Source organism: Oncorhynchus masou, chromosome 12 (genome assembly GCF_036934945.1).
Source record: "Oncorhynchus masou masou isolate Uvic2021 chromosome 12, UVic_Omas_1.1, whole genome shotgun sequence".
Classification (NCBI taxonomy): Eukaryota; Metazoa; Chordata; class Actinopteri; order Salmoniformes; family Salmonidae; genus Oncorhynchus; species Oncorhynchus masou.
The window spans coordinates 5,983,048-6,003,440 of record NC_088223.1 but is presented as its reverse complement, the minus strand read 5'-3'; the positions used below and the strand labels follow the sequence as shown (position 1 = coordinate 6,003,440).

The 20,393-nt window shown below is 43.3% G+C and overlaps 1 protein-coding gene across 1 annotated transcript in view; it reads right to left on the bottom strand.

The window, feature by feature from the left end:
- The window catches only part of LOC135549018 (disks large-associated protein 3-like), a 59,642-nt gene that overhangs the window by 11,613 nt on the left and 27,636 nt on the right, over positions 1-20,393 (bottom strand). Inside the window, exons 5-8 of the mRNA XM_064979086.1 lie at positions 17,991-18,234; positions 7,827-8,187; positions 7,566-7,660; positions 3,591-3,780 (exon numbers count right to left, since the gene is read on the bottom strand). Of these exons, the coding sequence (XP_064835158.1) occupies positions 3,591-3,780; positions 7,566-7,660; positions 7,827-8,187; positions 17,991-18,234 (890 nt within the window). The remainder of the gene's footprint in view (positions 1-3,590; positions 3,781-7,565; positions 7,661-7,826; positions 8,188-17,990; positions 18,235-20,393) is intronic.

Sequence of the window (20,393 nt, the reverse complement as noted above, 5' to 3'; positions counted from 1 at the left end):
AGCGTTGTCCGTGGTGGTCTACGAATCCACAACCTTCACTTCATGTTTAATGATTATTTTGGGGGGTATACGTGGAGGATAATTTTTTTTTTTCAAGTGTTCAGGGAGGGTCGTGAAAAATATATTTTATTGGAGGGCCATCCATTTTCATTTCAGAGAGAACCAATTGTCTTCAGGTGTCCCTAATTATAAATAATGTACAGTCCCTTGGCTGAATGGAGGGGATGCTTCAGATTGCAGATTGCAGGGCAGATTGCAACTTGCTGTTCTTTATTAGGGAGAAGTGGAGAGAGTTCATTATGTAATGAAGTCCCAAATGGGGATGAAGAGGACAGGAAGTAGATAAACTGACTTAATGAAGTCCCAATGGAGATGAATAGGACAGGAAGTAGATAAACTGACTTAATGAAGTCCCAATGGAGATGAATAGGACAGGAAGTAGATAAACTGACTTAATGAAGTCCCAATGGGGATGAAGAGGACAGGAAGTAGATAAACTGACTTAATGAAGTCCCAATGGAGATGAATAGGACAGGAAGTAGATAAACTGACTTAATGAAGTCCCAATGGAGATGAATAGGACAGGAAGTAGATAAACTGACTTAATGAAGTCCCAATGGAGATGAATAGGACAGGAAGTAGATAAACTGACTTAATGAAGTCCCAATGGAGATGAATAGGACAGGAAGTAGATAAACTGACTTAATGAAGTCCCAATGGAGATGAATAGGACAGGAAGTAGATAAACTGACTTAATGAAGTCCCAATGGAGATGAATAGGACAGGAAGTAGATAAACTGACTTAATGAAGTCCCAATGGAGATGAATAGGACAGGAAGTAGATAAACTGACTTAATGAAGTCCCAATGGAGATGAATAGGACAGGAAGTAGATAAACTGACTTAATGAAGTCCCAATGGAGATGAATAGGACAGGAAGTAGATAAACTGACTTAATGAAGTCCCAATGGGGATGAAGAGGACAGGAAGTAGATAAACTGACTTAATGAAGTCCCAATGGGGATGAAGAGGACAGGAAGTAGATAAACTGACTTAATGAAGTCCCAATGGAGATGAATAGGACAGGAAGTAGATAAACTGACTTAATGAAGTCCCAATGGGGATGAAGAGGACAGGAAGTAGATAAACTGACTTAATGAAGTCCCAATGGGGATGAATAGGACAGGAAGTAGATAAAATGACTTAATGAAGTCCCAATGGGGATGAATAGGACAGGAAGTAGATAAACTGACTTAATGAAGTCCCAATGGAGATGAATAGGACAGGAAGTAGATAAACTGACTTAATGAAGTCCCAATGGAGATGAATAGGACAGGAAGTAGATAAACTGACTTAATGAAGTCCCAATGGAGATGAATAGGACAGGAAGTAGATAAACTGACTTAATGAAGTCCCAATGGAGATGAAGAGGACAGGAAGTAGATAAACTGACTTAATGAAGTCCCAATGGGGATGAATAGGACAGGAAGTAGATAAACTGACTTAATGAAGTCCCAATGGAGATGAATAGGACAGGAAGTAGATAAACTGACTTAATGAAGTCCCAATGGAGATGAATAGGACAGGAAGTAGATAAACTGACTTAATGAAGTCCCAATGGAGATGAATAGGACAGGAAGTAGATAAACTGACTTAATGAAGTCCCAATGGAGATGAATAGGACAGGAAGTAGATAAACTGACTTAATGAAGTCCCAATGGAGATGAAGAGGACAGGAAGTAGATAAACTGACTTAATGAAGTCCCAATGGAGATGAAGAGGACAGGAAGTAGATAAGTCCTTCAATGATGTAGAAAATACTAAGCATAAAGCAGACACAATGTTACCAAACTAGCGTTGCATACCATATTATCCTCACGCAGGACCTACCTACCTACCCACCTACCCACCTACCTACCTAGCTAACTAACTACCTTACAACCTAAAACAATGTAACTAACTACCTACCTATATACCATCCTAACATCCTAACGTCCTACCTACCTACCTACCTACCTACCTGACTAACTAACTAACTACCTACCTACCTAACATCCTAACAAACAAACTAATTACCTACATAACAAAATAACAAACTACCTACCTACCATCCTAACATCCTACCTACCTACCTACCTACCTACCTACCTACCTACCTACCTACCTACCTACCAAACTAACCTAAATAACCGACTGACTAACTAACTAACTACCTACCTATATACCTACCTAACATCCTAACAAACAAACTAATTACCTACATAACAAAATAACAAAACTACCTACCTACCATCCTACCTACCTACCTACCTACCTACCTACCTACCTACCTACCTACCTACCTACCTACCTACCTAACAAACAATGTAACTAACTAACTACCTACCTATATACCTACCTAACAAACAAACTAATTACCTACATAACAAACTAACAAACTAGTTAGTCAGTCAGTTATTTAGGTTGTTAGGTAGGTAGTTAGTTTGTCAGGTAGGTAGGTAGGTAGGTAGGTAGGTAGGTAGGTAGCAGTTAATTGATTAGTTAGTTAGTTAGGTTTTTAGGTTGTAAGGTAGTTAGTTAGAGCTAAGTAGGTAGGTGGGTAGGTAGTTAGGTGGGTAGGTCCTGCGTGAGGATAATATAGTATGCAATGCTAGTTTGGTAGGTAGGTGGGTAGGTAGGTAGGTAGGTAGGTAGGTAGGATGTTAGGATGGTAGGTAGGTAGGTAGGATGTTAGGATGGTAGGTAGGTTGTTTGTTAGTTTGTTATGTAGGTAATTAGTTTGTTTGTTTGGATGTTAGGTAGGTATATAGGTAGGTAGTTAGTTTGTTACATTGTTTGTTAGGTAGGTAGGTAGGTAGGTAGGTAGGTAGGTATGTAGTTAGTTAGTTTTTTAGGTAGGTATTTCATTGGGTTGTTAGGTAGGTAGTTAGTTAGGTTGTTAGGTAGTTAGTTAGTTAGTCAGTCAGTTATTTAGGTTGGTAGTTACCTACCCAAACCTACCCAAACTAACTAACAACCTAACAACCTTACTCACTCACTAACTACATACCTACCTAACTAACTGACAAACTAACAAACTAACTAACTACCTACCTAACATCCCTACTAACTAACTTACTACCTACATACCTACCTACCAAACTACCAAACTAACTACCTAACGACCCAACTAACCTAACTAGAAACCTAACTAACTAACTACCTAACAAACTAACAAACTAACTACCCAACAAACTAACAAACTAACTACCCAACAAACTAACAAACTAACTAACTAACTACCTGCCTAACAGCCCAAAGAACTAACTAACTAACTAACTAACTAGCTAGCTAACTACCTACCTACCTACCTACCTAACTAACAAACTAACTAACAACCTAACAACCTAACTAACTAACTCACTCACTCACTAACTACATACCTAACTAACTAACCACCTAACATCCTAACTACCTAACTACCAAACAAACAAAACTAACTAACTAACTAACTGCAAACTTAACAAATAACTAACAACCTAACTAACTAACTAACTAACTAACTAACTAACTAACTAACTAACCAACTAACTACCCAGCCCAACTACTGACCGTGCGGTGGTACTCTGCGTACTGGTCGGCTGACTCTGGCTCTGAGGAGTGTCTCTGGAAGGAGCAGCCGAACTGGAGGCTCTTATCCTGTGTAGGAACAGCGAAGGTGAGGCTTGGGTAACCCCCCTCTGGGTCCAGGTCTGCCTGGACGCTGGCCGTCACACTGTTGGAGCGCTTGAACCGAGCACGTCTGGGAGGAGAGGAAGGAGGGGAGGAGGGTTAGGATGTATCTACTGTAAATACACACAGACTAATACTACTCATGCAGAGACAGACTGAGATAAGATGTGGGAGATTAGGGGAGTTTTTCCTTTGTCAGTTTCAACTTCGATAATAACTGCATGTAACCATGACTACTGGGTATAACACACAGACTGGGCCTTCACACATAACGTAACCCCGGCCCTAATTAACACTGACACAGCTCAGGGGGGTGGTGGTGCGCCTGTTGATCCCCCCCACACACACACCTACACACACACACAGCAAGAGAAATAGAGGAGGAAGTCTGAGTCACAGAGTCACACGTACTACATCAGTTTGAAGAGAGAGAGAAGTGAGAGAGAGAGAGAGAGAGAGAGAGAGAGAGAGAGAAGTGAAAAAGAAAGAGAGAGAAGTGAAAAAGAGAGAGAGAAGTGAAAAAGAGAGAGAGAGAGAGAAGTGAAAAAGAGAGAGAGAAGTGAAAGAGAGAGAGAGAGAGAGATAAGTGAAAAAGAGAGAGAGAAGTGAAAAAGAGAGAGAGATAAGTGAAAAAGAGAGAGAGAAGTGAAAGAGAGAGAGAGAGAAGTGAAAAAGAGCGAGAGAAGTGAAAAAGAGAGGGTGAGAGAGAGAGAGAGAGAGAGAAAAGTGAAAAAGAGAGGGTGAGAGAGAGAAAGAGAGAGAAAAGTGAAAAAGAGAGGGTGAGAGAGAGAGAGAGAGAGAGAGAGAGAGAGAGAGACTCGTACATTTCCTCAATGAAAACAATGTACTGAGCTAATGTCAAATTGGCTTTTTACCAAATTACCGTACAACAGACCATGTATTCACCCTGCACACCCTAATTGACAACCAAACAAACCAAAACAAAGGCAAAGTCTTCTCATGCTTTGTTGATTTCAAAAAAGCCTTCGACTCAATTTGGCAGGAGGGTCTGCTATACAAACTGATGGAAAGTGGTGTTGGGGGTAAAACATACAACATTATAAAGTCCATGTACACAAACAACAAGTGTGTGGTTAAAATTGGCAAAAAACACACATTTCTTCACACAGGGTCGTGGGGTTAGACAGGGATGTAGCTTAAGCCCCACCCTCTTCAACATATATATCAACGAATTGGCGCGGGCACTAGAAAAGTCTGCAGCACCCGGCCTCACCTTACTAGAATCCGAAGTCAAATGTCTGCTGTTTGCTGATGATCTGGTTTTTCTGTCACCAACCAAGGAGGGCCTACAGCAGCACCTAGATCTTCTGCACAGATTCTGTCAGACCTGGGCCCTGACAGTAAATCTCAGTAAGACCAAAATAATGGTGTTCCAAAAAAGGTCCAGTCATCAGGACCACAAATACAAATTCCATTTAGACACTGTTGCCCTAGAGCACACAAAAAACTATCCATACCTTGGCCTAAACATCAGCGCCACAGGTAACTTCCACAAAGCTGTGAACGATCTGAGAGACAAGGCAAGAAGGGCATTCTATGCCATCAAAAGGAACATAAATTTCAACATACCAATTTGGATTTGGCTAAAAATACTTGAATCAGTCATTGCACTTTATGGTTGTGAGATCTGGGGTCCGCTCACCAACCAAGACTTCACAAAATGGGACAAACACCAAATTGAGACTCTGCACGCAGCATTCTGCAAAAATATCCTCCGTGTACAACGTAGAACACCAAATAATGCATGCAGAGCAGAATTAGGCCGATACCCACTAATTATCAAAATCCAGAAAAGAGACGTTAAATTCTATAACCACTTAAAGGAAGCGATTCCCAAAACTTCCACAACAAAGCCATCACTTACAGAGAGATGAACCTGGAGAAGAGTCCCCTAAGCAAGCTGGTCCTGGGGCTCTGTTCACAAACACAAACACACCCTACAGAGCCCCAGGACAGCAGCACAATTAGACCCAACCAAATCATGAGAAAACAAAAAGATAATTACTTGACACATTGGAAAGAATTAACAAAAAAACAGAGCAAACTAGAATGCTATTTGGCCCTACACAGAGAGTACACAGCTGCGAATACCTGACCACTGTGACTGAACCAAAATTAAGGAAAGCTTTGTGTCACGCCCTGGTCGTAGTATATTGTGTTTGTCTTTATTTATTTGGTCAGGCCGGGGTGTGACATGGGTTTATTGTGATGTGTTTTGTCTTGGGGTGTTGGTAGGTGTTGGGTGTGTGGCTTAGTGGGGGTTATCTAGCATATTCTATGGCTGTGTGGAGTGGTTTTCAATCAGAGGCAGGTGTTTATCGTTGTCTCTGATTGGGAACCATATTTAGGCAGCCATATTCTATGAGTATTTTGTGGGCGATTGTTCCTGTCTCTGTGTTTCTTGTCACCAGATAGGCTGTATAGGTTTTCACGTTCCATTTGTTGTTTTTGTATTGTTTGTTATTTCACGTCGAGTTCCTTTTCATTAAAGAACATGAATAACCACCACGCTGCATTTTGGTCCGCTTTTCCTTCGACAGACAAGAACCGTTACACTTTGACTATGTACAGAATCAGTGAGCATAGCCTTGCTATTGAGAAAGGCCGCCGTAGGCAGACATGGCTCTCAAGAGAAGACAGGCTATGTGCTCACTGCCCACAAAATGAGGTGGAAACTGAGCTGCACTTCCTAACCTCCTGCCCAATGTATGACCATATTAGAGAGACATATTTCCCTCAGATTACACAGATCCACAAAGAATTCAAAAACAAATCCAATTTTGAAAAACTCCTATATCTACTGGGTGAAATTCCACAGTGTGCCATCACAGCAGCAAGATTTGTGACCTGTTGCCACGAGAAAAGGGCAACCAGTGAATAACACACATCATTGTAAATGCAACCCATATTTATACTTATTTACTTTATATATTATCTACCTCACTTGCTTTGGCAATGTTAACACATGTTTCCCATGCCAATAAAGCCCTTGAATTGAAATTGAATTCAATTGAATTTAAAGCGAGAGAGAGAGAGAGAGAGAGAGAGTATGTATCATGTTTACTGTTTATTTTTAAATTGTTTATTTCACTTTTGTATATTATCTAACTCACATGCTTTGGCAATGTTAACACGTTCCCCATGCCAATAAAGCCCCTTGATTTGAATTAAGAGAGAGATAAGTGAAGTGAGAGAGAGAGAGAAGGAGAGAGAGAGAAGAGAAGAGAGAGCAGGAGAGAGAGACGGATTGAGAGAGAGAGAAGAGAAGAGAGAGCAGGAGAGAGAGAGAAGTGAAGAGAGAGAGAGAGACACAGAGAGATAGATAGAGAAGTGAAGAGAGAGAGAGAGACAGAGAGAGAGACAGAAGTGAAGAGAGAGAGAGAGAGAAGAGAAGAGAGAGCAGGAGAGAGAGAGGGAGAGAGAGAGAGAAGAGAAGAGTGAGCAGGAGAGAGAGAAGTGAAGAGAGAGAGAAGTGAAGAGAGAGAGAGACAGAGAGAGAGACACAGAGAGAGAGATAGAAGTGAAGAGAGAGAGAGAGACAGAGAGAGAGAATGAGAGAGAGAGAGAAGTGAAGAGAGAGAGAGAGACAGAGAGAGAGAGAGGGAGAAGTGAAGAGAGAGAGAGAGAGACAGAGAGAGAGAGAGAGACAGAGAGAAGTGAAGAGAGAGAGAGACAGGGAGAGAGAAGTGAAGAGAGAGAGAGATTATTATTTTTCGTACCACACCCACCATCTTCCTTCTTACATTGGACACACCGTAATGCCATATTATAAACCTATATTGAGTGTTCACATGAGTGTTATAATGGGTGTTATAAATGGTGTTATAACAGTACCTCTTGTCCTCCTCCACCTGCACCCCTATAGAGTGAACCTCTCTCAGAGCCTTGCCATCCGGATCCGAGTCTGACAGGGTCTCCGAGCTGTCCACCTGACACACACACGGGGTCAAAGGTTGGATGTTAGATTTAATTTAAACATACTTTATTTTAAACAATATTTACTAATTTAAGAAACAATAAAATACACATAGAAACATAGAAATAAATTACATTTATTTCAACAAATTGACATGTAAAAAAAAATACCTCACTCACCTGTACAGCGATAGACGGCCTCCAATTCCTTCCTCTTCTCTCCGTCTTGTTCTCCTCCTGTCCTCCTCCTCTTCCTCCTCCTCCTCCTCCCATCTTGCTCAGCACCATACTGTTCTGTGGGAGGGAGGCAGACTTCCCCAGACTTCCCCCTGCCCGTCCCACATCCCTCTCCCCCCTCTCCTTTCCCCTGGGCCCCTCCAAGAGACTATCAGCGGAGCCACTGTGTTTTACTCTGGGGGGCCCTTGTCCTCCTCCTCCATAGAGCACAAGCTCCCTGCCCCACCGGGGGCCCCCATCCAGGCTCTCGGCAGAGTTGGAGTGCTGGCGGGAGCGGCCTTGTCCTGGTCCTGTGTAGTAACCCCTTTCCCTGGAGGTCTGACCAGACACTGCAACTACGGAGACAGACAGGAGATACAGAGACAGACAGGAGGGCCATTAGGTACATCACGATGTAGTTGGACTGGATCCCCTGGAGGTCTGACCAAACACTACCAACTACGGAGACAGACAGGAGGGCCATTAGGTACATCACGATGTGGTTGGACTGGTTCCCCTGGAGGTCTTACCAGACACTACAACTACAGAGACAGACAGGAGGGCCATTAGGTACATCACAATGTAGTTGGACTGGATCCCCTGGAGGTCTGACCAAACACTACCAACTACGGAGACAGACAGGAGGGCCATTAGGTACATCACAATGTAGTTGGACTGGATCCCCTGGAGGTCTGACCAAACACTACCAACTACGGAGACAGACAGGAGGGCCATTAGGTACATCACAATGTAGTTGCAGTGGATTCTATTTCATCACGCAGGAATTATCTGTACAGTTCAATGAGATGTGAAAGACATCTTCCATCTACTGGCAATAGTTTAATCTGAGGAAGGAAATAGAGCTACTCCCAAATATTTAAAATGGGAAACGATTGTGATTCCATAAGTAGAGACAGAGTCCTCCATCGGGATCTAGAGAGACAGTAAAGCTGATTTGGTTAGACTCATTTCAGAACTTGAGATGGAGCTGAATTTGTCTATGATCTGCAGAGCTTTCGGGAGGGATTGGGATTCGTTGTCTAGATATAGTCAAATATCGCTGCCGTACAGTAACACGACGTCATCCATAGAAGTGAGAGATATGATTTATTTCGAATGTCGAATCGCCTGGGCCTAAAAATAGCAGAGGATAGATGGGATCCCCTTTACTGCTACTAACAGTTATTATGTTATTTTAATGCATGAGGGATTGGAATATAGTACATATATAGTACATATAGTACCGACCAGAGATATGACCATTCTTGTCTATCAAAAGATATGACCGTTCTAGTCTATCAAAAGATATGACCATTCTAGTCTATCAAAATATATGACCATTCTAGTCTATCAAAATATATGACCATTCTAGTCTATCAAAATATATGACCATTCTAGTCTATCAAAATATATGACCATTCTAGTCTATCAAAATATATGACCATTCTAGTCTATCAAAATATATGACCATTCTAGTCTATCAAGAGATATGACCATTCTAGTCTATCAAAATATTTTTCTGCGTTGATATATAGAACTACCCAAGGAGCTTTAGTTTCTGATTAATCATGTCAGATATTTAATAGAAGTTTATCTGAGGCTAATTATTTTTTTGCCAAACCCACTTTGGTCCAGGTGTACTAATTTCGGAAGGGAAGGGGTACCTAGTCAGTTGTCCAACTGAATGTATTCAACTGAAATGTGTCTTCCACATTTAACCCAACTCCTAAGATCTGAGAGCAACAACAGAATTCTAGAAATAACACACATTTTGTATAGAGGAGACAATTCCTAGCATTTTATGTTAGCTGCATGTGTCACATAAACTCCACTAATTACAACCAGCTTGGTATGGATTGTTTTAAAAATAGCAATATTTGGGAGATGAGTTCCTTTTCAAATAACTGAAAGTGAGAGGTTGTAATCTGAATAAAGGGAAAAGGTCATTACTGAACACGGGGTGAGTCATTCTTACTAATCTACTAGAGAACCAGTTAGGATTTAATTATAACTTCTGTATGACTGAAGCCTTTAGTGAGGTCATAACGGTCGAGTGCTTTAATATTTAATCATTTCTGCCCTCCGACTTCGTATTCTTTATACAGACAGTCTGTTTAATTTAGTCTGGCTTGCCGTTCCAAACGAAGTGGAATATTTTTTGCTCGTGTCATTTAAAAAAACAAGTTGTCATGTGTAGGCAGGTCCGTAGGTAAACTGGGATGTGATTTGTCCATAAATAGACAGGTGGTGTCTTTTCCATGGTAAAAAAAGGATCATATTTATTTTCTTTAACTGTCTATTCAAATGTATTGTAGTGAAATGGTTTGTTTCTTTCTGGAAATGAATAGCGAGTTTTTCCACTTCACCGTCAGACCATTTTATTGGTAAAGTAAAAGGTGTATTTTTTAGTGATCCACTACGTAATATAGTACACTAATCCAGAGAGGATAGAACATGTATCTAGATCCTCTATGAGGCCGGGGAGGGATTCAGATTCTATAAGTATCTAGATCCTCTATGAGGCCGGGGAGGGATTCACATTCTATAAGTATCTAGATCCTCTATGAGGCCGGGGAGGGATTCACATTCTATAAGTATCTAGATCCTCTATGAGGCCGGGGAGGGATTCTAATTCTATAAGTATCTAGATCATCTATTAGGCCGTGGAGGGATTCAGATTCTATAAGTATCTAGATCCTCTATGAGGCCGGGGAGGGATTCACATTCTAAAAGTATCTAGATCCTCTATGAGGCTGTGGAGGGATTCTAATTCTAAAAGTATCTCTATCCTCTATGAGGCCGGGGAGGGATTCACATTCTATAAGTATCTAGATCCTCTATGAGGCCGGGGAGGGATTCTAATTCTATAAGTATCTAGATCCTCTATGAGGCCGGGGAGGGATTCACATTCTATAAGTATCTAGATCCTCTATGAGGCCGGGGAGGGATTCTAATTCTATAAGTATCTAGATCCTCTATTAGGCCGTGGAGGGATTCAGATTCTATAAGTATCTAGATCCTCTATGAGGCCGGGGAGGGATTCTAATTCTATAAGTATCTAGATCCTCTATTAGGCCGTGGAGGGATTCAGATTCTATAAGTATCTAGATCCTCTATGAGGCCGGGGAGGGATTCACATTGTGGATTTGACAGAAAACATGAATCATCAGCGTACAGTGACACCTTTGTTTTGAAGTCCTGTATTTCTTGCCCCTTGATATTATTGTTGGATCTGATATTAACAGCTAACATTTCCATGTCCATAATAAATAGATACAGTGCACTTGGAATGTCGCTGCACAGGTATTTTCAGGTCTCTCCAGAGATGTTCAATTGGGTTCAAGTCCAGGCTCTGGCTGCATCACTCAAGGGCATTCAGAGACTTGTCCCGAAGCCACTTCTGTGTTGTCTTGGCTGTGTGCTAAGGGTCGTTGAACCTTCGCCCCAGTCTGAGGTCCTGAGTGCCCTGGAGCAGGATCTCTCTGTACTCTGCTCCGTTCATCTTTCCCTCCATCCTGACTAGTCTCTCAGTCCCTGCCGGTGAAAAACATACCCACAGCATGATGCTGCCACCACCATGCTTCACCGTAGGGATGTTGCCAGGATTTCTCCAGACGTAACGCTTGACATGCAGGCCAAAGAGTTCAATTTTGGTATAATCAGACCAGAAAATCTTATTTCTCATGGTCTGAGAGTCCTTTAGGTATCTTTTGGCAAACTCCAAGTGTTCTGTCATGTGCCTTTTACAAAGAAGTGGCCAAATTGGTGGAGTGCTGCAGAGATTGTTGTCCTTCTGGAAGCTTCTGCCATCTCCACAAAGGAAGTCTGGAGCTCTGTTCGAGTGACCATCTGGTTATTGCTCACCTCCCTGACTAAGGCCTTTCATCCCTGATTATATAGACAGGTGTGTGCCTTTCCAAATCATGTTCAATCAAGTAATTTACCACAGGTGGACTCCAATCAAGTTGTAGAAACATCTCAAGGATCATCACTGGAAACCGGATACACCTGAGCTGCACTCATCTCAAACAAAGGGTCTGAATACTTATGTAAATATGGTATTTCCATTTATCATTCTTTCCTTTCTTCTAAAAACCTGTTTCACTTTGTCATTATGGGGTATTGTGTGTAGAGGATGACATGCCCTGATCTGTTTCACCTGTCTTTGTGCTGGTCTCCACCCCCGACCAGGTGTTGCCCATCTTTCAAGTTATCCCCTGTGTATTTATACCTGTGTTCTCTATTTGTCTGTTGCCAATTTGTTTTGTTCACAGAACCTATCAGCCTTTTCCCTCTTGCTCCTGTCTTGTCTTAGTTCCTGTTTTCTACTTTTTCCCGGATTTGACCCCTCTGCCTGATCTGACCCAAGAGGATACGACACGAGTTCCTCCAAGAGCCTCCCACGACTGCCGATTCACCTATTCCCAATCCAATTTAGCTCAGCAGGGCTAGGCTGTCTCCAGCCGAATGCGTACGCTGTGCCCTTCCCCCTGAGTGATCTGTGCAATCTGAAGCGTCTCACTCACATGGCTCTCCGTCACGTGATTGTATTTGTCAGCCGACAAGATGAGTAGGCTGAACAAAAAGTAAAAGCTCTAGCCTATGTCAACCTACTGTACTATCCTGCATGGTACAAAAGTTGATATATTCTATTCTATTCGATACTGTGCAAGGAATGAATATTCCTAACATAGTCTGGGACAACCACTACCATCAAAAATACTTTTTTTTATGCAATGTGGCTGATGCAACAGATCAGAACGTTTAGCTTAAAATGTTGCTAAACGATTATACTATTTCTTCACATTATAAGCACAGCAATGCACACATGACAGTATAATAAGTGTGAATGTTCCATTAGTGGAAAATACCATTGTCAAAAGTGACCGCAAATGTGATTATGCATGTAATGCTTTTATTATAAATGTGCATTTTTATGGTGAAAATTATCTTCCCCAAACTTGAAATTCACACGCTGCTTATGTTTACCAGTTAGGCTCTACACCCCTTGTAAAGTGGATTAATGTGCTTCATTTTAAGAAGTTATTTGGCCACTTTAGCTGTGATACAAACCTTATTAAAACATATAGGCTTATGGGCTAGGCTACATGAGGTGTGATACTAACCTTATTAAAACATATAGGCCTATGGGCTAGGCTACATGAGGTGTGATACTAACCTTATCAAACATATAGGCTTATGGGCTAGGCTACATGAGGTGTGATACTAACCTTATTAAAACATATAGGCTTATGGGCTAGGCTACATGAGGTGTGCGACTGATTCGAAAAAGTCACACAAAAAAGGCATGGTTTCTTAGGCTGGGCATCATACACAAGTGATAATATATAATTCACAAGTGAAAGGCTAATATTGTCACCTAGCAGACTATTCTTGATTTAATCTTGTCTTTACTTTTACTAAATATGTGTGAAATTTGTTATGATTTAGTATGGACCATTATCATGCACCTGTATCAAAACAGGGACAGCAGGAAAAAATACATCTATAAAATATTTAAATAGTGAATGGAGCTTTTCCCTGGTTTATTTTCATATCAGCCAGGTAGGTTATACTTCTGTTGTAAATACAAGCAATGTGCTTAATGTTAGGACAGTTGAGAAGTAAATATAGTAGGCCTAGCCTATAGAAAGCTGATGGGATCCTCCTCTTTTTAGTAGAGGCCATCACTCTATTTTCGCCCGGAATTGCATAGCCTATTGGCATGTTGTGCAACATGAGTTTATGGGCCCTCATGAAGTGTTTGATTAGATTTACCATAATTTTGCATTGATGTCAGAGTGATTAGAGGGACAATAGAGTGCTGAGTACCAGGCAGTTAGCCAGTTTGATAGGCTACTAATGACCATCAGCAGCATTAGAGCTTTGGAGAAGCCTAGTTACCGTGACTAAACGGTCACATGACATTTGACTGCCTTCATGACTCGTGACCGCCGGTGTGGCTGTAATACGGTCACCGTAACAACCCTAGGTGTAGAGAGGGAGGGGAAGAGTAGAGGGTTGTAAACAACAGCCCTAATCACAACACTGAAGAGTAAGGGGCCTCCAATTTTTTTTTAATGGACTGGATCTTTATATTTACCACTTTGGATCCTGTTTCAGTAATAATGACATCAGACCTTCTTGTTGAGTGTCCGATAATCTGCTGCTTTTAAAACATGCTAAATACGGGCCTCTGAATGCATCAGAAAAAGGTTTGCAATATTTCAACTGGTCATCCAGCCCAGATGCATTGTTTTTAATAAAACATTTAACTTCTTGGAACTCCCCATCCCGGATCCGGGATCGTGACCAAAGCCTCAGGCTCATTAGCATAACGCAACGTTAACGATTTCTGAAAATCGCAAATAAAATGAAAATAATGCGTCTGCTCTCAAGCTTAGCCTTTTCTTAACAACACTGTCATCTCAGATTTTCAAAATATGCTTTTGAACCATAGAAATTGACTAATTTGTGTAAGAGTATGCAAAGCTAGCATAGCATTTTGAGTAGCATTTAGCACGCAACATTTTCACAAAAACCAGAAAACCAAATAAATAAAATCACTTACCTTTGAAGAGCTTCTGATGTTTTCAATGAGGAGACTCAGTTACATACCAAATGCGCAGTTTTTCCTGAAAGCGTCTGTGTGTAGGAGAAATCGTTCCGTTTTCTACATTGCGTCTGGCTACCGAAACGAACCGAAAATTCAGTCACCTACAACGTAAAACTTTTTCCGAATTAACTACATAATATCGACCGAAACATGGCAAACGTTGTTTGGAATCAATCCTCAAGATGTTTTTTCACATATCTCTTCATTGATATGCAGTTCGTGGAAGCTTGCTTTCCTCTCTGTATCCCATGGAAAAATACTGGCAGCTGCCTTTTGCGCACCAATTTCGGCGCAGGACACCGGGCGGACACCTGGTAAATGTGGTCTCTTATGGTCAATCTTCCAATGATCTGCCTACAAATACGTCACAATGCTGCAGACACCTTGGGGAAACGACAGAAAGGGCAGGCTCATTCCTCTCGCATTCACAGCCATATAAGGAGACAATGGAAAACAGAGCCTCAAAAATCCTGCTCATTTCCTGGATGCCGTCTCATCTTGGTTTTGCCTGAAGCTCACGTTCTAGGGCACGCACAGAAAATATCTTGGTAGTTCTGGACACGTCAGAGTGTTTTCTTTCGAAAGCTACCAATTATATGCATAGTCGAGCATCTTTTTGTGACAAAATATCTTGTTTAAAACGGGAACGTTTTTCATCCAAAAATGAAATAGCGCCCCCAGAGCATCAACAGGTTAATGGCGTCCCAACAAAAATCTGAGGATCATCAACTGAATTTTTGTTAATCATCATGAAATCATTAACTTCGGTTTCAAATTGTTCACAGAATTTTTTGTACATTTTTGTTTTTGTTTTAAGGGAAACATTAAAGTAATACATCTTGTGGCTCTTATAAAAGAGATTCATAAATGTGGCAGAAATAACTGTTAGGCGTAGATAATTGTACAACATCGATTTGGGACAATGTTTTGTGCCTGTTACAATAGAGAGTTGTACACTTTTGATTAAGGGTTATGAGCTCGCCAGACATCAACAAGGTTGTAATCAGATGTCGGAGAGCCTTGGTTGTCTGTAGATTGTAGTTGGTCTCATTACATTTGTCCCACATGTCCAGAATGGCATTCATGTCTGTCCCAATAAGCAGATGGAATTCAGTTCATTCTAACAATATGTTATTCAGAGAATAGAAAATCTAGGATCATATGAATTTGTAGACTACACATTAACGAAAGGCAATATCCATTATGGATACATTTTTAGGAAAGTAATTCTACCATCTTGGTCGTCTTACCCAAGACGGTGATGTAGAGTTTCTTATGTATATTTATGATTACACATTTAGTTGTGTTTGGTGCTGATGAAAAAGCAGACCGTTTCTATAAATGGTTCTCTATTCTATATGCATCCTTTTGGAACAGTGCTATGTCAACATGGTTCCCTTGGAACAGTGCTATGTCAACATGGTTCCCTTGGAACAGTACTATGTCAACATGGTTCCGTGGAACAGTGCTATGTCAACATGGTTCCGTGGAACAGTGCTATGTCAACATGGTTCCCTTGGAACAGTACTATGTCAACATGGTTCCGTGGAACAGTGCTATGTCAACATGGTTCCCGTGGAACAGTACTATGTCAACATGGTTCCCTTGGAACAGTACTATGTCAACATGGTTCCCTTGGAACAGTGCTATGTCAACATGGTTCCCTTGGAACAATGCTATGTCAACATGGTTCCGTGGAACAGTGCTATGTCAACATGGTTCCCTTGGAACAGTGCTATGTCAACATGGTTCCCTTGGAACAGTGCTATGTCAACATGGTTCCGTGGAACAGTGCTATGTCAACATGGTTCCGTGGAACAGTACTATGTCAACATGGTTCCGTGGAACAGTACTATGTCAACATGGTTCCCTTGGAACAGTGCTATGTCAACATGGTTCCTTGGAACAGTGCTATGTCAACATGGTTCCTTGGAACGGTGCTATGTCAACATGGTTCCTTGGAACAGTGCTATGTCAACATGGTTCCGTGGAACAGTACTATGTCAACATGGTTCCTTGGAACAGTGCTATGTCAACATGGTTCCGTGGAACAGTGCTATGTCAACATGGTTCCCTTGGAACAGTGCTATGTCAACATGGTTCCTTGGAACGGTGCTATGTCAACATGGTTCCGTGGAACAGTGCTATGTCAACATGATTCCGTGGAACAGTACTATGTCAACATGGTTCCTTGGAACGGTGCTATGTCAACATGGTTCCCTTGGAACAGTGCTATGTCAACATGGTTCCGTGGAACAGTGCTATGTCAACATGGTTCCCTTGGAACAGTGCTATGTCAACATGGTTCCGTGGAACAGTGCTATGTCAACATGGTTCCGTGGAACAGTGCTATGTCAACATGGTTCCGTGGAACAGTGCTATGTCAACATGGTTCCGTGGAACAGTGCTATGTCAACATGGTTCCCTTGGAACAGTGCTATGTCAACATGGTTCCGTGGAACAGTGCTATGTCAACATGGTTCCCTTGGAGCAGTGCTATGTCAACATGGTTCCCTTGGAACAGTGCTATGTCAACATGGTTCCGTGGAACGATGCTATGTCAACATGGTTCCGTGGAACAGTACTATGTCAACATGGTTCCGTGGAACAGTACTATGTCAACATGGTTCCGTGGAACAGTACTATGTCAACATGGTTCCCTTGGAACAGTGCTATGTCAACATGGTTCCTTGGAACAGTGCTATGTCAACATGGTTCCTTGGAACGGTGCTATGTCAACATGGTTCCTTGGAACAGTGCTATGTCAACATGGTTCCTTGGAACGGTGCTATGTCAACATGGTTCCTTGGAACAGTACTATGTCAACATGGTTCCGTGGAACAGTACTATGTCAACATGGTTCCCTTGGAACAGTGCTATGTCAACATGGTTCCTTGGAACAGTGCTATGTCAACATGGTTCCTTGGAACGGTGCTATGTCAACATGGTTCCTTGGAACAGTGCTATGTCAACATGGTTCCGTGGAACAGTACTATGTCAACATGGTTCCTTGGAACAGTGCTATGTCAACATGGTTCCGTGGAACAGTGCTATGTCAACATGGTTCCCTTGGAACAGTGCTATGTCAACATGGTTCCGTGGAACAGTACTATGTCAACATGGTTCCTTGGAACGGTGCTATGTCAACATGGTTCCCTTGGAACAGTGCTATGTCAACATGGTTCCGTGGAACGGTGCTATGTCAACATGGTTCCCTTGGAACAGTGCTATGTCAACATGGTTCCGTGGAACAGTGCTATGTCAACATGGTTCCGTGGAACAGTGCTATGTCAACATGGTTCCGTGGAACAGTGCTATGTCAACATGGTTCCCTTGGAACAGTGCTATGTCAACATGGTTCCGTGGAACAGTGCTATGTCAACATGGTTCCCTTGGAGCAGTGCTATGTCAACATGGTTCCTTGGAACAGTGCTATGTCAACATGGTGCCCTTGGAACAGTGCTATGTCAACATGGTTCCGTGGAACATTCCTGTAAAATAAAAAGCAGGACCCACAGGGAAACCCACCAATTGGCCCCTCCCATTCAATCATCCAAAATGATGACCTACCATCAGTGATTCCCAGGTCCACAGAGCTGCTCTGGTGTTGTCTGGGCCGTCCCAGGGCAGGCTGGCCTGTGTTCTGGAAGTAGGCATCCTGGGTAGACTCTGTACTGCTCTGAGCCCTCACAGAGATCGTAGGCTTAGACATACGGGGAGGGAGAGGGGGAGGGCCAGCCTTACGGTATGGGATGACTGGGGAGGGAGGGAGAGAGAGAGAGAGAGAGAGAGAGAGAGAGGAGGGGGTGGGAGAGGAGGGGGTAATAGAGGGAGAGAGAGAGGGGGAGATTGAGATAGATGGGGAGAGAGAGGGATATAGATGGGAGAGAGAGAGAGGGGGAGAGAGATAGATGGGGGAGAGAGATGGGGAGATTGAGATAGATGGGGGAGATAGGTGGGGAGATTGAGATAGATGGGGGAGAGAGAGAGGGAGAGCGAGTGAAATAGATAGGGGGGATTAGGGGAAGAATGGGGGAAAGAACAGGATAAATAGTTAATTTCTGAATCTAAACAAGCCTTTATTGTACAGTGACACCAAAATCAACAGACAGACAGACAGACAGGCTGTGGATACACACGGTCCTCCGCTGTGGATACACACGGTCCTCCGCTGTGGATACACACGGTCCTCCGCTGTGGATACACACGGTCCTCCGCTGTGGATACACACACAGTCCTCCGCTGTGGATACACACGGTCCTCCGCTGTGAATACACACAGTCCTCCGCTGTGGATACACACACGGCCCTCCGCTGTGGATACACACGGTCCTCCGCTGTGGATACACACGGTCCTCCGCTGTGGATACACACGGTCCTCCGCTGTGGATACACACGGTCCTCCGCTGTGGATACACACACAGTCCTCCGCTGTGGATACACACAGTCCTCCGCTGTGGATACACACAGTCCTCCGCTGTGGATACACACAGTCCTCCGCTGTGGATACACACAGTCCTGCGCTGTGGATACACACAGTCCTCCGCTGTGGATACACACGGTCCTCCGCTGTGGATACACACGGTCCTCCGCTGTGGATACACACGGTCCTCCGCTGTGGATACACACGGTCCTCCGCTGTGGATACACACACGGTCCTCCGCTGTGGATACACACGGTCCTCCGCTGTGGATACACACACGGTCCTCCGCTGTGGATACACACGGTCCTCCGCTGTGGATACACACACGGTCCTCCGCTGTGGATACACACACAGTCCTCCGCTGTGGATACACACAGTCCTGCGCTGTGGATACACACAGTCCTGCGCTGTGGATACACACAGTCCTGCGCTGTGGATACACACGGTCCTCCGCTGTGGATAGACACGGTCCTCCGCTGTGGATAGACACGGTCCTCCGCTGTGGATACACACGGTCCTCCGCTGTGGATACACACAGTCCTCCGCTGTGGATACACACAGTCCTCCGCTGTGGATACACACACAGTCCTCCGCTGTGGATACACACACAGTCCTCCGCTGTGGATACACACACAGTCCTCCGCTGTGGATACACACGGGCCTCCGCTGTGGATACACACGGTCCTCCGCTGTGGATACACACGGTCCTCCGCTGTGGATACACACGGTCCTCCGCTGTGGATACACACGGTCCTCCGCTGTGGATACACACGGTCCTCCGCTGTGGATACACACAGTCCTCCGCTGTGGATACACACAGTCCTCCGCTGTGGATACACACAGTCCTCCGCTGTGGATACACACAGTCCTCCGTTGTGGATACACACAGTCCTCCGCTGTGGATACACACAGTCCTCCGCTGTGGATACACACAGTCCTCCGCTGTGGATACACACAGTCCTCCTCTGTGGATACACAAAGTCCTCCGCTGTGGATACACACACAGTCCTCCGCTGTGGATACACACACAGTCCTCAGCTGTGGATACACACACGGCCCTCTGTCTGTCTGTGGCTGTGTTTTGTATATGACACTTCAGAGCAGCTTTGATAAATCCCTGGAAGATTTCCAGGTCTAAGCCAGGAAATAAGAGCTCTGTAAAGTACTGACGATAGCACACACACACACACACACACACACACACACACACACACACACACACACACACACACACACACACACACACACACACACACACACACACACACACACACACACACACACACACACACACTGTACTTTAGATGACAGTAAGAAAAGAAGGATGAATGACTGAAGGAAAACGAGAGGAAAAAGGGTAAGAACAGAGAGAGAGAGAGGGAGAGCGAGAGGGAGAGGGAGAGGAAGAGGGAGAGGAAGAGGGAGAGGGAGAGAGAGAGAGGGAGAGGGAGAGGGAGGAAGAACATAGGAGAAGAACAGAGAGAAAGAAAGGG